General features: G+C 39.7%; 1 protein-coding gene across 1 annotated transcript in view; it reads right to left on the reverse strand.

Moving 5' to 3' along the window:
• The window catches only part of arhgap21b (Rho GTPase activating protein 21b), a 35,436-nt gene extending 21,245 nt beyond the window's left edge, over positions 1–14,191 (reverse strand). The window contains exons 1-4 of the mRNA XM_061084682.1: positions 14,017–14,191; positions 12,717–12,932; positions 5,096–5,278; positions 4,926–4,947 (exon numbers count right to left, since the gene is read on the reverse strand). Of these exons, the coding sequence (XP_060940665.1) occupies positions 4,926–4,947; positions 5,096–5,278; positions 12,717–12,788 (277 nt within the window). The 5' untranslated portion in view covers positions 12,789–12,932; positions 14,017–14,191. The remainder of the gene's footprint in view (positions 1–4,925; positions 4,948–5,095; positions 5,279–12,716; positions 12,933–14,016) is intronic.
• Between the last annotated feature and the right edge of the window lie 1,382 nt (positions 14,192–15,573).

Here is a 15,573-nt window from a genome sequence, read left to right on the forward strand (position 1 = left end):
CTTTCAATAGCCGTGATCATTAATTGGCTCAGTGAAAAAACAAATCTCTATGGGGGACTTGCATGGTTTTAGAGAAGTGGATAAAAGCAGCTAAATAGAGGAAAACCTGTTTGCTCATGCTGCTCCAGTCTCCTAGCAGCTGCGAGGCTGCAGAAGAGAAGGAGGAGAGAAAAGAAAGAGGGAGGGTGTGAGAGAAAGAGAGGCTAAGAGAAGGTAAAGTGACAGTGTGCTCAGCTGCACAACTCCCACTCTTTCCTTATAAAGTGAGAAATAGCTCTGGGTGCAGCCAAAGAGCAGCTGAACTTCTTCCCCGTGTAGTTAACATTCTGGTAGTGAGTCAGTGCACGATGGCTTACAAACTACCGTGGCCAGAAAAAATCTTGTACAAGTTGCTTTAAAAAATACCAGCCTTGCCAATAAAGAGGTTAAATGTTCTTAACATGTTTCTTATGCCATGCGTAACAATATTACAAGATCATTTCTAAAAGTGTTGTTTTATTAATGTGATTGAACAATAGAAACGGGAATGCAGGAGAATTGATTAATCAAAATGCAATTAATCTCTTCAGCCAATAACTTTGATTTAATTAACTCACAAATACTTTGGCTTCCATTTTTCTCTCTTCCACATTTGAGATTACTCATGCAGAATCAGATTTGGGGGACTCTAATTATGTAACACTGATACAGGAGTCCCCAAGACAGACTCCCTCTGGTGGTATACAGTGGGGCTACATCTCCATTTACACAATGGAACTATTTTTTGTTTGAGGCACCATATATGTTTAAAGTATGGTAGACTAATTGCAGGGCAATTATCTCAATATAGATTTCATCAAAAGCAATATAACACATAATTAATTGATTGACTGTTAAGACCCAACAATATAGAATTTTAACCTAACAGGCAATAACTGTAAATCATATACATGGTGCTTTGTTTTTACAGTAGTCTAAATATGTATGTGCTCTATAACTGCTTAAGGCAATAACAAACGTCTAAATTCTTAACACTTTTAAGCACCAACAAAACAGTAAATCAGAAAGAGTATTGTTGACACCCAACTTTTTTTTAATGCTTGAACAATTTTAGAAAATGTATTTTGTTTTCTGTATAAGCAAAGGTTTAATGTAAAGATCAATATGATTTTAAACCGTTAGTCTTTAGTACAGACACACAAACTGTGTCTGTATTCATTTGAAAATATAAAAAAAAACAAAAAACTATTTTAACCACTTGGGGAAATGAGGAAAAAATACTTGGTAAAGAATACAAGCTATCTGAAGTAAATATGTTTTATTCTCAGACACTATGAGGACTATTTGAGAAAGATATTCTCTATTATATGACTTTTTCTAAGTCAAAACTACAGGTGCAAGAAAAGGGAACATTAGATCATAATTGGATCCAAACTTGACCCCAGACTTGTGACAGAGGAGCTTTGTCCCAAGAAGCAGAAAACTGTAATAGAATAAGGGAAATGATTGTTGTGTGGCACTATGGAGGGAGAAGAGCAGCACACCCATTGCTGTGATGCAATGTTCAATACTTTAACTCGTGTTTTGGCACATATTGCCTACTTCAAATAAAACCTCACCTGTACATTTAGCTGTCAGTGAGCAATCAACATAGTGACGTAATTGATCTTTCCAGCAATCAATGGGCAAAGATTTATCAATTTATGTGTAGCACAGCCAGGATTGAGTAAACTCATTAAGCTCCTACATAGTCACATTCTTTCTTTGATATGGTAGTTTTCAAAATATCTCAATACCTATACTGATACAATAACCAAAAACGTTTGGGAAAGCAATAAAATAACAATGACATAACATGGAATGTAAAACAATTCTAGTTTGACTCAAAAGAAAACTAGAAAATGCACTCAGCAGAGCATAGACCTTTGTCAAGAAGGTGTATCGGGTCATTTGTCTGCAGTTTGCTTAAGAGCAAAAAACTGTTGGCTGTAAAATGAGGTGTGGTCATTGTGTTAGGTTCACTGTTGGCATATTAACTTTTGAAAAGGGCAGCAAAAAGAGATTGAGCTTTTGACCAGCAAAACCCTTCTCTGCAGTCATAAGTGCCGTATTTTAAGGGTACTTTATCGACATAGTAATATACACAGCCTGTGTCCACTAAGCTTGATACATATCGAATGATTTGTTCATGGACAGCGTGAAACCATATAGTTTTCTCTTTCTAGGAGACAAATCTGAAAAAATAACAGGAACCTGTCGAGGTGCAAGAACACCTGGCTTTCATAGCGACTGGAGGACGTCCCTCTTGATTAGTTTACTACATGTCATGGACAACCCTTTGGAACCACATACTTGGCACGGCAACATTCTTTTGCCTCTGTTGAACTGGCATAAGTGGATTTGGACACACCCTAAATGCACCTGCTGATCATTAAAAATTAATCTAACACTTGTTGTCATGTTCAATAAAAGTGGATTGTTGAAAATATCGTGGTTGTTGTTAAAGCGTTTACATGTTGTGCAGTATTTCCAGTCTCCTATAGATGAGGTTTTTTGAACATGTAAACTCCCTCAGTCTACATATTTTAACATTGTGGTGTCTGTGGATTTGCTCTGACTGTTCTGGAAGTGAACTAATGCCAAATTTAACTTGAGGTAATATCTTTTCTGACAAGCCATAGACAGTCGTTATTAGCACTTGTGTTTGCAGCCATTGTTCTGTCATCATGAGAGCTAAAGATGGTTGGCAAGCCCATAATTCCCGTAAGTAGTAAAAGTAGAGAACTGTGAATAGACACTGCACACATCTATGCAACTCATAGGAACAATACTGATAAAATGTGGTGTCACTCAGCATTAAACAGAAGGGTATGCAATACTCCTTACGTACCAATATATTGTGCAGAACTGTTCATGCAAATCCCATGATTCTTTAATATTCTCTTTGCCAACTCAGTCCAAAGCTCCACACTAGAAGCTTGAGGTGTTCTACAGTGTTTTTTGCTTGGCGCATAAATCTTGACTGGGAGCTGGCTCCTCTATAATTTAATTTGAAGTTTGAACATTAACAAGGAGCAACGCCTAAGTATGCTTTCCAGCATTTCCCAGTTGGTTCAAACATCACAAAGAGGTTCATAGAAACTGTTCAAATCCAGAACAGAGACTTGATAATATCATTTTATTCTGTGGTTATGAACTAATGACGAGAAAACACAAGTCATCTGATTTTTGTAGAAGTCTCTATACGGAAAAACAGCTAGGTTTATGCAGTGATTGTTTACTGCCTGTTTGTGTGTGTGTGTCTGGGCGGGTCTACATGAATCATTGTGTAAATACATCACATACAAGCCATTCAGGATTTTAATTTGATGAGAGCAACAATTATCATTAGTGCAGGACTGCAAGTTAATTCATGCGTGTGTCGAGGGTATATGCAGATGACCATGTGACCGTGCCTTCTGCTTTCTAATGAAGGTTGACTCCAAATCATACTAAATGACCAGCTGCACAAAACTGTTCATGAACCCATATATAAAAATATGTTTATATAACAACAATACTGTGCAATACCATTAAATAAAATCAAAAACTTTTAGTTAATGCAATTTTGCATCATAATTTTTGTTGAAAAGGGTAGGTTCAGTTATATATTTTTTATTTTTCATCTATTTAAACAACAGTTTTCTACAAAAACTAAAAACACAGACCATAGATTGTCTTCTATTAAATTAATTTGATGTTAATAAAAAATGGATCTATGAATGAAGAGATGGGATTATTATAGTTGGCAAATATGGTTTTTGTGTTTTGTGGGAACATCAACTGGTGTGCGGACATTTCCCGGCTTGTAGGTTTCGTCGGTCCGGCAACTAATTTTGCTCAAGTTTGGATCATGCTTTTGTATTCTTTCTTAAAACAGTCAAATTATGATGTTTTGGGATAAGACATGTCACTCGACTACAGAGCAGCTCTCTCCGTCAAGTGAAAGGCTGTCTGAGGATCACTCATGTTTTACCTTGGTTTCTCACGCTCCTTCTTAACCTACTTTGCCTCCTCCAACAAAGGGGCCTTTTTCTTTTGCCAAATAGTTTCCAAACTTTCTTTGGTTGTTCCATCGTCCACCATATTCACTGGCTTGCGGAAGCTACTGAGTTACTGGGGAAAACAAAAGCACAAGCCTCTTTCTGTTTTGGCTGTGCAGTGGTTGATGCATATCCTTTATGCTGTAAATCGAAAATTAAATCAAGCTCTTTTCTGCTAATTTAATGCCCTGTGGCAGATCAGAATTGCCTATTGAAATCAATGTTATCATTATTCAGAGGCCATCACAGTGTGCACTCGACATCTACCTCTTAATGATGAATCAACGAACTTTACTTCTACCCTCAGGATCTTTAAAAGATTTTAAGAAGCACAGCTTTGCTTGTGTTTTTATAAAAAATTTGAATTAAAGAGCCTATGACCAAAACTTGAATTGAGTCACAGTGATACAAAACTAACCCAATACATTATCATCACTTTGTATTTAAAGAAATCAGCATTCATTTTATGTGGTGTCTACCTTATTAAGTGAGAAAAACAGAACAGCAAGCGTTGAGGCTAACAAGGGGAAATAGGGTCAGACCCACACAACCCAGTAAAACGTTGAGGCCATCTCTTTCTGACAGCCTTTCTATGATGAGACTGAAAACCAGCATGAGCAACAAAGTGAAACAATATGGAGAGGAGGGTCAGTGCAGGACAGAAACAGGTGGTGCTAACCAAACCTTTCATGCCTCCACAAAGGTCAGTGACACACAGGCGCTACATTGTTTTCATTGCATAAGGAAGCAAAAAGAAGCAAAAGAGTGGCTGGATTAAGAGTAATTAGAAGTCAGAGGCACTGCTCTGACCTAGCAGCAATGACGGGCAGGCAGGAAGAAGAAAAGCAAAGTTTTTCTGCTTACCTCTGGGGCCATAATCTTCTTCCTGTTAAAAAAAACAAATAACACAAACACTCATGTGACTTTGCTGCTTGTGGACACAGAAATTAGGCATCAGGCTTTTTGTTGACTCAGTGTTATCTTACGCGACCAGCAAACAATACTCAGGTGTAAGAAACTCAATTGAAATTTACCGGGAAGCAGTGCATGGTCGACTCTGGAGGGTAAACGATGAAGTGCCGCAGGGTGAAGCCGAAGCCTTGGGAAGTGCGACGTAAACGTACAGTTTTAGGTCTCGGCCATGAAAATGGCTCCTCCTCGGTTGGGTTTGGTGCTGCGGGAGAATCTGCCATGTTTCTCCAGTCTGGAGAGTCATTCTGCAAAAGAAAGAAAGAAAGACAGAGGAAGAGTTTTAATTTAAGTGGTCTGTAGTTGACTTTGATACACAGAACAACAACTTCAAGCTGGAGCGTGACCTTTGACTGTGTCATCAGTGACATCATCTGTGCTGTGCCGTCAGTGTATGAGTGGGATATATGAGTCATACACAAGCACTATATATAACTAAGTATAAAAACACTGTATAAATGCGATGTGGTGGAAAGGTTTAATTTGACTCATAGTCCAAAAGACTGAGTGGTCATTATGGACAGAAAAGAGCTATATAAATTGCTCTATAAAAAAAGTCCATTGGCCATCAGTTTATCGGATGAATAGATGTCAAGAAAATCAAAAATTGACACAGACAGATTTGTCCATTTAAAGATGGAACATGGAATAAAATAAATTGAAAAACAGATGATACACCAAAACAATGTGACTTAAAACAACACCAATTTATAAATACCACAAATGTACCTTTTTAGAGGAGTAACTGCACATGAAAAATGTTAATGACAAATGTTAATTTGCTTTTAAAAAATACATTACTGGCTGTCCACTGTTTACATTTGAGTTGTGGTATCTCATTTACACAGCTGTTGAGCAGAGCATGTCAGGCTACAGGGCTTTGAAAACCCACTCTTGTGTTTACAGTCTATTTATAGCCTCACACCTTTGTGGTGTCATGTGTGCAGCACCACCCCCCGTTTACACAGATCTCACCGTATAGTATTCCCTGTTCCAGTACAAACTTCAGGAAGAACTCTTTAATACAGTCTTGTATTTCCACACAAAAAATGTTTTTTTCCTTCCCCTGTCTCAAACAACCACCCCTAACCTCCAGCCCCTCCCCCGAAGCATAGACTTTCCCCCCACAATGTGAGGAATTTGATGAGCATGCATTTGCGCTATCTCTGCCTGGGCACATATATCGAGTAAAATGTCAGAAAATCTGAGTTAATTAACTGCACCATGTCACAACCACTAAAAGATAACGATAACACGTTTTTTCCAGTCGAGGGAGTGAAGAAAACTCTGCATATCTGACTCTGTTTGTTTCAAATAAAAAAGAAACAAATCGGAACAGCCCGCTCACTTAATCCAGCTGCTGCAGGGAGTTGTGAATGAGCCAAACAATATTAAAAAAAAACTATCCTGAGCAGCATTTTAGTCAGACTTTAAAACCACCAGCCCATTCGATTGTTCAGAGCATTTCACAGTATGAACATTCAGCCTTTTAGTCACTTCCTTTTTGCAATACATTGTGTGCCCTGGGGGTATGTACCAAGTTAAAGCATGTTTCACTGTGTGTTTGCTGAATATTCTGCTGCCTTTTAGCAACCTAGTTTCTCCGCTTTTCAGCCATACGTTTTTGAAAGAAGCAATAACATAAACAACTTGAATCTTAGCATATATTAAGTGGCAACCTAAGCTGAGTAACACATAAGGAGTTTTTGTGGGCTAAGTGTAGAGAAAAAGGACCCACAGTTCTTCTTTGGCTGGCTGGGAAACTGAGCTGCAGGTGCAGCTGACACGCATGTATTTTGATGAAACTAGCAAAACAGGTTTAAGTGTGTATAACCGAGCTCTGGCTGTTCTCTGATAGCAGCACTTCCATGTTGAAGTCAACATCAGTATGAGCCCTCTGTGCCTTCAAGTCAACATGCAAAACCTTAACCCACAGAAGCGCTTGTGGTGATATGACAATAGATGAACTGGATGTTTGAAATGCCTGCATTGCTCTCATCATGGCTCCAGGGAAAGCCAATCCCAGTCTACTGGATCTGATTTAGCAGCCAGTGCACGGAGCAGTTTCCCAGCCTCTGATCTTTAGATCTGGACAACAGACGGGGTGTGGACCTCCTGCCAGACACATGCCACGAAGTGTTACCATTGCCACATGCATAGTTAATACTTCTGTGACATTCCAGGACATTAAACTCCAGACCCACAGTTGCCCTCCTGTTTTTTTTTTCTCTTAATAAAATAGCTTCCGAGATCAGACAAAATCGGTTGTGCTCAGGGTGGCTCACGGCCAAACCATACATACTAGGCCCAAGTGTTGAAATGTCTCTTAATCATGAACACATGCATCGTAATGTATTTTAGGAACTTCCCTCACACATCATCCTGCTTCCATAAATATCCACAAGAGCACCAAATGTGTCTGATCCACAGCAGAAAATAGTCCCAAAACATTTACAGTTTATTCCCACCAGTTGTTAATATAATCCCGAAGGAAGTGAAATTACATATTAAAGAACCGTTTTGTCTTTTGTTTTAGTCTTTTCCTGGGATCTATAAGCTTTGTCCTTTCAGTAAATTACTAAATAATTATTATTAAATAATAAATGAATGAACAATTACTGGCACTAGTAAAACTCTAACAAAGGTGGAGTTCAAATAAATGTGTTATCATATATTATGCATGAGGATAAAACAAGCATGGAAAGCGGCTTAGTTTTGTTCCTTGCTTAACAAATGAAACATTGTTTGTATCGGTGAACATGTGGTCATTTTCAGAGACATTGTGAGGTAAAGCTACATTGGTTTCATGACCACAGAGATTAGAGGGGAGGTCAAACATTGCCACTCACCAACATCAGAAATTTTAGGGGCAGCACTGTACGTGCACAGCTGTTTACACACCACAAAGCCTGGTGTCTGCAGTCTCTCAAAACACCGAAAAAGAAACTGGGATTTCCTCCGTGCTCATTTTTAACAACTACTATGAAACCACACTGCATGGTCTGTACGTTTAAAAACTCTGGTGACATCACCAAATGACACATTACAAGCAGCACATGACATCAGCTCTGAGAACGTCAGACAAGTACACAGCCTGAAAATGTGAAGAAACCTAATTCTCTGTGGGCTGCCAAATTCTACACCACATCCCATACAAACCAAGCACTTAACTGTGAAAAGCCTGAGTTAATGATACAGATGGCCACTGGTGAGCGATGGGCGTTTCAGCCTTGTAGTGCATGACAAGGTTAGGATTATCATTACTCTATGTAGACACTGTGTTTTGTGCATGCCACACTTCTGAGTAGTAACATACAGATGGGACACAATAGTCTTTTGTAGGGCCGGATGCATCGACACATTTCGGTGTGTGGAATTCCTTGCCTTGTTTATGTTCATACCCAATTATGACGGCCCCCACTCATACTGAAGACGAGGCTTCATCCTAGAAAACCCAAACCATCAAATGTGTGGGAATACTTTAAACAGAGACCTAATAAAGACACTAGTGTTCATTTCTCCATAGAACTTGTCTCTCTCCCTCTGGGAGTGGGGGCAGGGCGTTTGTAGAAACAGGTGTTTCATGGGTTGCAGCGCTCTATCGTTCTCTCTCTTTTTAACAAGAAAAAGCAGGCTGGCTAAGACATCAAAATATTAGGTCTGCTATCTCCTCCATGCACCCATGAGTATACAAACATTAAACTATCAAATTTAATATTAATGGAAGAATACAAATAATAATAATGTTAATATAACCTTAACTTTTTGAATTAATTGGAAAACAAGACAAATATTGCCTTGACATTATTGTTATTTGCTCTGACCATCCTCGCTCACTGAGATCATCGTCTATCAGCACAACCCTATTCTGAACTCCAGAAAATTGGGTGAGGACATTTCCCCCATGTTCAGGATTAGACACAGCTACAAAAGGAAAATGTCTGGAACATTCAGGTGAGGGGTTAGACACATCAACACGCGGCCAACTCCTTTGATGTGAATTTGACATTTTACTAGGGGGCTGGCCAGAAAAGTTCAGGAAAATGTCAGGAGCAACATTTGCAGCCCCTTCGGAAAATTTTAGGAAAATGTCTATAGTTCAGTTTATATCAGAAAGAGCAGATGCTCATGGCTAGTATGAAAACACAGCTTTCCAGTGCATTTGCAAGTTTTTAACCATCTGTTTATGTGCGTACAGACCCTAAAGAATGCAGATTTCCATTAATGTGTCTTTTGAAATGATCAAACGTTTTTCTCACTTTCTGTGGCAGTCAAGTCAATAACTGGAAAATATATGTATATATAAATATGCCTTCTTAAAGCATTAGTGTCAGCTGTTATTCAGCAGCATTCAGCAATGAGGCTGGACTGCTGATACATCCAACAACTATAAGATGAAACCACTGATGCCTTTGGTTTCCTGAGGAAACTGATTTCAAAACCACAAGTTATTTCTCTCACAAAGCTTTGCCAAAAATCGTCATACTTTGTCAATATGCTGTAAATATGTTAATAGATTTGCTTAAAATTATAATATTCAAATGTTTAAGGCTAAAAACAATGAGACTGTGGTTTTTGCCTGTACCATTTCTAACATATCATTTGCCTGTAATGTCTGCAGTTGTTCGAACAAAAGAACAGCTTCCCGCTCAGTTATGTATCTCATTCAACTTCATTCATCTTCAGTGATTCTGCGTTCAAGCTGATAGGTGCAGCAAAAGACGTAGAAAATGTCACAGGCTTCTCCACCTTGGGCGACATGGATCTCTCCATTAAGTACTGCACAGAAACAAGGGCAAACTGAATCACATCTCTCTCCCATCTTGTGCTCTGCCATGAGTAACTGCAGACAAGACCATAAAGCTACAGGAAGTACCAGGCTTCTTCTATCCAATTGAAGGTCAATTTTCCCTTCCGATTGCCATCAGTTAGCCATATGATGCCTGCGCGTATGGTTCTGAAAAAGACAGCCAGTCTAAATGAGATAAACGCTGAGCATTAATGAGGATTGTGGGAACATGGATCTGTTTGTCAATAGCCCCCCTACAGTGCCAAGTATGGGTCATGCTTCATCATCAATAATACAATAATGTTTCTCTCATGTGTTATTGTTTTACTGGAGTATATAAAGCTGAAATGCAGATATTATGAATGGCGATAAAAAATTAAAGAGTACTCACAGTTTGATACAATTAAGACCCAAGGTTTTACAAAGATCCTACCACAAACAAAGTCTTAAATCTCTGTGATGTGAACTAAATAGCTAACCAGATGAATCCAAGTAGAGATGAGAAACATAAGCCAAGTCCGCTATTGGGATTCAGCTGCCGTGTTTGGATACCATGCTCTATTCAGTTGGCGAAGCAGACAAACACTGCAGTGTGCAAAACCCAAAGACCAAAATCTTGATGGAGGAAAAATCAATTATTTAAATTAAGTTATCACCAGCACAATATAAACAAGCATAATCTACTGGGCCGTGTGATTAATCAGAAGACAGATAAGAACCATATTCAAAAATACGATTTTCTGTGACACAGCAAAAGTTCTGATTATTTTAAGATCTCTTAAGGGTCTCTTAAAGTACTTTACAATGCCTGACTGGGGCAGTAATCCGTCCTCTTTTTATAATCCCTGCTGATTGTTTACAGCAACAGGGGCCACACAATCTCTGAATAACAAAAAAGGCACACCCATTTACCATCCGCATAGTTTGACCAATCTGCATCAACCGAGACCATTCCAAGTTGTCTTTGTGCACAAGACATGTTCCAAAGAGATTTTGTAAAATCCGATTAGGGAAAAATTCTTAAATCATTAAATCTACAGTGTCATCCCTTCCAAAGAATCCCAGGACCAGACTCCGGGGGGGTTTCCGGCTCAAAATTAGCACATGAATTGGTTTGTGTGGTAGCCTTGTGAGGAGAGCTGCCTAAAGAAGGACTTCCACTGACTGCACTTAACCAAGGCTTTCACTCACCCCATACTAACACTTTTATCACAATTCTTTAAACATGTTCCTAACGCATTACATTAAAATATTTTTCTTTTTTGTGTCATATATGATGAGGTCTTTTAGCAACATTTAACAATAAATACTGAGAACTGTTGAGTTTATTAACAACAATGAAATTCTGCTACAGTATAATTTAAACATGTGTAGACAGTGTCTCCATCTGGTTTTAATGGGAAACCATCATCCTAGGTTCAATATTTAGCCGAGACAGTGAAAAAGGCAGGAATGCAAAAAGGCTGCATCTGCAGTACATCTCTTAAATTAGCTCTAGTGTGTGTTGTTTGTAGAATTAACTGTTACATGTTTAAATAGAATTGTGCTTGTTTTTTTTCCTATGAAAAGGTTATGCTTGTTTCATGCGCTGGACCATGACAAAAAAAAGTCACTCCAATTAGATTAATGAGAAATCATATAACACTGTGCCTGTTATGGGTTAACTGCTCTAATATCTTGTTGATTTCCAAGGGGTCTGCCCAGTGCTTTGTCTTATGATCTAAAATGGAATGAACTTCTGTACATGCCGCCTGCTAGAGGTGACAGCTTAAGGAGCTTTACAGTCCTCATTCAAAGAGTATTCACACAGAGGCAGGGAAGCTTGAGTGAGGAATGATTATTACATTGAAGATTACGGAGGAAATGAAAGGAGAAAATACACATTCTACACATGACTGCACCTCAATTTCAAAGAGTACAACAATATGAAGGTTTCCATTCAGGCTACATCCACACTAATATGTTTTAGTTTTAAAATAAATCACTAAAACTAAACTACATTTACGTCTGGCGTCCGTTGCACTTTGAAAACTCAAGCAGAAACTGAGTAGAGATTTTTGGAAAGTATGATACAGACTTCTATGTTTACTTCCAGATTGAGTCATATCAGTCATGACTCCACTACCGGAGATGAACTCAACATGGGAAAACAATAAAAAAGTGTTGCAAACCCTTACTTTCAGTAACAGTTCTACCTCATTGTCAGTCCAGAACAGAAACCCCTGCTCTTTGTTTTTTCCATTGCTGTTCCTTTGTAGAATTTCCTGCAACTAAGCAACCAACTGCACAGTAGGCGGTGCGCTCCGTGTTTACATCAGCATGTGCATGACCAGTGTACACAAATGGTCATGTGATGTGTATTTTGAGGTGTGTTACTATGGACTGAGACCATTTCTGATACACAGACAAGAGACTGTTTTGGATTTGATTGAAAATAAAACATATTAGTGTGGATGCTACCTCAGGCTCAGAGCAGATGGTGTCCTGTCTGGTATTACAGGGGTCACAGCTTAAAAACTAAAAGACTGATCTTGAGTGAACTACTTAAATATCATTGTCTTCTCCCACTTCCACCAGTGATGAGTTTGATTCAAATTTCAAATCTAATTAAATGCTTCGCTGCGACCATCTTTTGATCTGCAATATTCAACCCTTACAAGAAATAGTAGCCCTCTCAGGCAAACTTGTGACATAAATCTGATGGTGCTAATTATCAAAACAACCAAAATAATTAAGAACTGAGTGAGATTAAGGCCAAAAACAATTCAATGAGAGCTGTTACGAGCACAAACAGCTGGGTCAAGGTGTCAAACACATTACTCCCCGATACCAAACTGAAAAAAGGGAGACACTGAAACCAATTGCCCAAGTCTGGAGTTTGAAGGAGTTGTGTATACCTCACAGAACGAAGCTCTCGCATGTTGTCTCTCATCTTCTTCAAAAGAATTAACCCAACGTGATGCCATCATTCAACTTGACTTAAAATCCTGTTGTCCGTGAGCGACCACATCGGAAGAAAAAAAAAAGCAGCTCCAGCAGGATGCGAAAAAAGTGTATTAATGTTCCTCCACGTCCAATTTACATCTCCATTTCTGCTCGTCGTCTTACTCCGTCTGTTCAAGAGAAGAGGGGGAGATGTAAATACAACATGTTGCTTTATTTAATTACAGTCCCATTTGTGAATGAACAGCTCAGATCTGACATCTTCCCACAGCTCAAAGGTCAGCCAAAAAAACCTGACTCAATACTTCAGTTGTTGAGGCCTCATAATGGTGGACCATCCGTGTTTAATTTTGAACAGCATTATGCAACAAGTCTCAATCTAATGCTATTTTCTACCTGGTGTTGTTGTGCCTCGTCGTGGCCAAACTCAGAGGCTGGGAAAAACAAACAGCTGATTCTGAGTAATAGTACGAGTGAGTAAACAAAGTTTCTATAAGATCATCCTCATAACCATTTCAGAATTATAATGTTCTACCTTGTGTCCGTCTGAAATAAGGATGCTCTCCAAAAAAATTTAGATTCTCAATAAGAAATAATTTGCTTTTCCCATGAGGGTCTATGGTTTAAAAAAAGAAGGGATCACAATCTTTACGTGTAATCCGTGTGCACCTCGCTAATGTGTACACACGACCGAGTAGGTTTCAGGACAACAACTGTTTATTTGTGTTTGTTGTCATCAGCTCGGAGTACACAACATCGTGGCGGGTCAACAACAACACACTGCATAATGAATGACCGGGCAACAAGTGGACCTCACGGGGGAGGCAGGGCGACACTAATGCCCGTCGCATTTGAAAAGAGAGTTCCAACGGCCCCGTGGAACCTGTGTGGTTCCGTGCAGGTCACTGAAGTGAGGTACCCGGGTTGTGTTTGACACACAAAGCCCTGGTTAGGGTTCGGGTCGGAGAGGCTGAATTTAAATGCCCCTTGTTTGAGATCGATGCTTCGACCGGAGGCTGGGACCGTGCGTGTCGAGCTGTTGTTCTCCAGCCGACCGACTAAAAGTGGCCTTTTCCCGGTGTTATCCCAAACACAAAGGTGTCAAAATGGCGATGTGGACCGCTTCGGTCGTGTGTACTTCACAAAAGCCGCGTGTGAAGCCAGCAAAGCGGGCAAAGTGGGACCGAGCTGCGGCAACAGGCTGCTAGCTCCGCGGTTAGCATCAATGCTAGCAGGAGTTGAAACAAAAGTTACCTGTGTAGTTGGGAAGCGTCACTTCGGGCGAGCGGCGGCGGAGGAGTTCGTCCATAAAGTTTAAAAGTGAGGAGGTGAACCGGGAGCTCGGAGGGCCCGGGCCGGTGTCATGTGTGAAAAGAGTCCGCAGCAGTTCCCGGTGGCGGCTCCTCTCACTCACGGTGGCGCATGGTGCAGTTTGGTTGAGCCTGGAATTTTTTTTTTTTTTTTGCTTCCAGAGTCCCGACTCTCTCTGGGAGTCCACCTTCGGAAAACAGGCGCCGCGACAGCCAATCAGAAGCGGCGTTGTATTCCACGGGGCCAATCAGGTGCGAGTTTACAACAGAAAACCCTCCGCGCTGATAAAAGGTGGCGTTGTTTAAACCGTTCCAGCGGAGTTTCAAAAAAACAAAAAACAGGGAGTTTTTCTACACTCAGATGAACCAGGTGGGATTTGAAACTGTGGTTCTACACTGGTTTTACACACTTTGGTCTTACACACACACACACACACACACACACACACACAGAGGGCTGAACGGGGCGTCACATGTCCCTGGTTCAAATGGAGGTCGAGCCGAGCTGGCATGTGGATGGCAGCGGAGGAGGAATGTGAGTTCACACATACCACACAGCATCTAATCTCTGCCCTCATCGGGCTGCCATCCTCTGAGGCTCGTTCGAATGAAGACACGTTAAAGCAGCTAAAGACTAAAATACATTCATATTCTCAGCCCCCCCCCCCCCCTCCTCCTCTCCGCCACATGTCCCCTTTATTCCTCCCCAACATAAGGGGCCACCTGTTCTTGGGATCGGCAGCTTTTTGTTGCAGAGGTCAGTTCAGGGAGGAGAATTTCACAAAGCTGGTCCCGTCCAGCCAGTACTTCCAGTGACTCCACTGGGGATATAAAACACAAGTCCATATAACCACTGTACTACTTCAGATACTTGTACATCATTTGTCTTTTTCAATTTGTGCTACTTTACAGCTTTTCCTGGCTGAAAATAGCACAAATTAAACAAAACACAAGATCAGCATGTAAAATATGATGAGATGTTTAAAATCAAACTACCCAATATTGTTAAAAGTAACCTTAAATGAATAAGTATTATTAGTAATAACAATCAGACACTTAACTTCTCCAAAACTGGGAAATTTCAGCAGCATGGTCTCAAGCACATAACACACTAAACAATATGTAAATATAGAAGGTAAATACTATACAATATTAAAAGAATAAATACATACAAACTGTACATAATATATACACACAAGTCAGTGAGTGCAATGTACATATTGGAATTCACTGGGATAATAGATTATATTTATAGGTCACATATTGATCATTTACTTCTTAACTATAACTTAAGTGAGATTTTGAAGGCAGAATATCAAATTGTGTAATATAAATGTCGTAATAGCATATAACTATTCACCTAATTACCCAAATGCTAATCCAACAATCCTTTCAGAGGACTTCATCAAGACATTATTCTTTGACCTGACTTCTGTCAAAAGGTCATAGTCAAGTCACGGTGATCCCACGCAAATCCCTGAGCCAAGAGAAAAAAATGCTT

This window comes from Limanda limanda, chromosome 13 (genome assembly GCF_963576545.1).
Source record: "Limanda limanda chromosome 13, fLimLim1.1, whole genome shotgun sequence".
NCBI lineage: Eukaryota > Metazoa > Chordata > Actinopteri > Pleuronectiformes > Pleuronectidae > Limanda > Limanda limanda.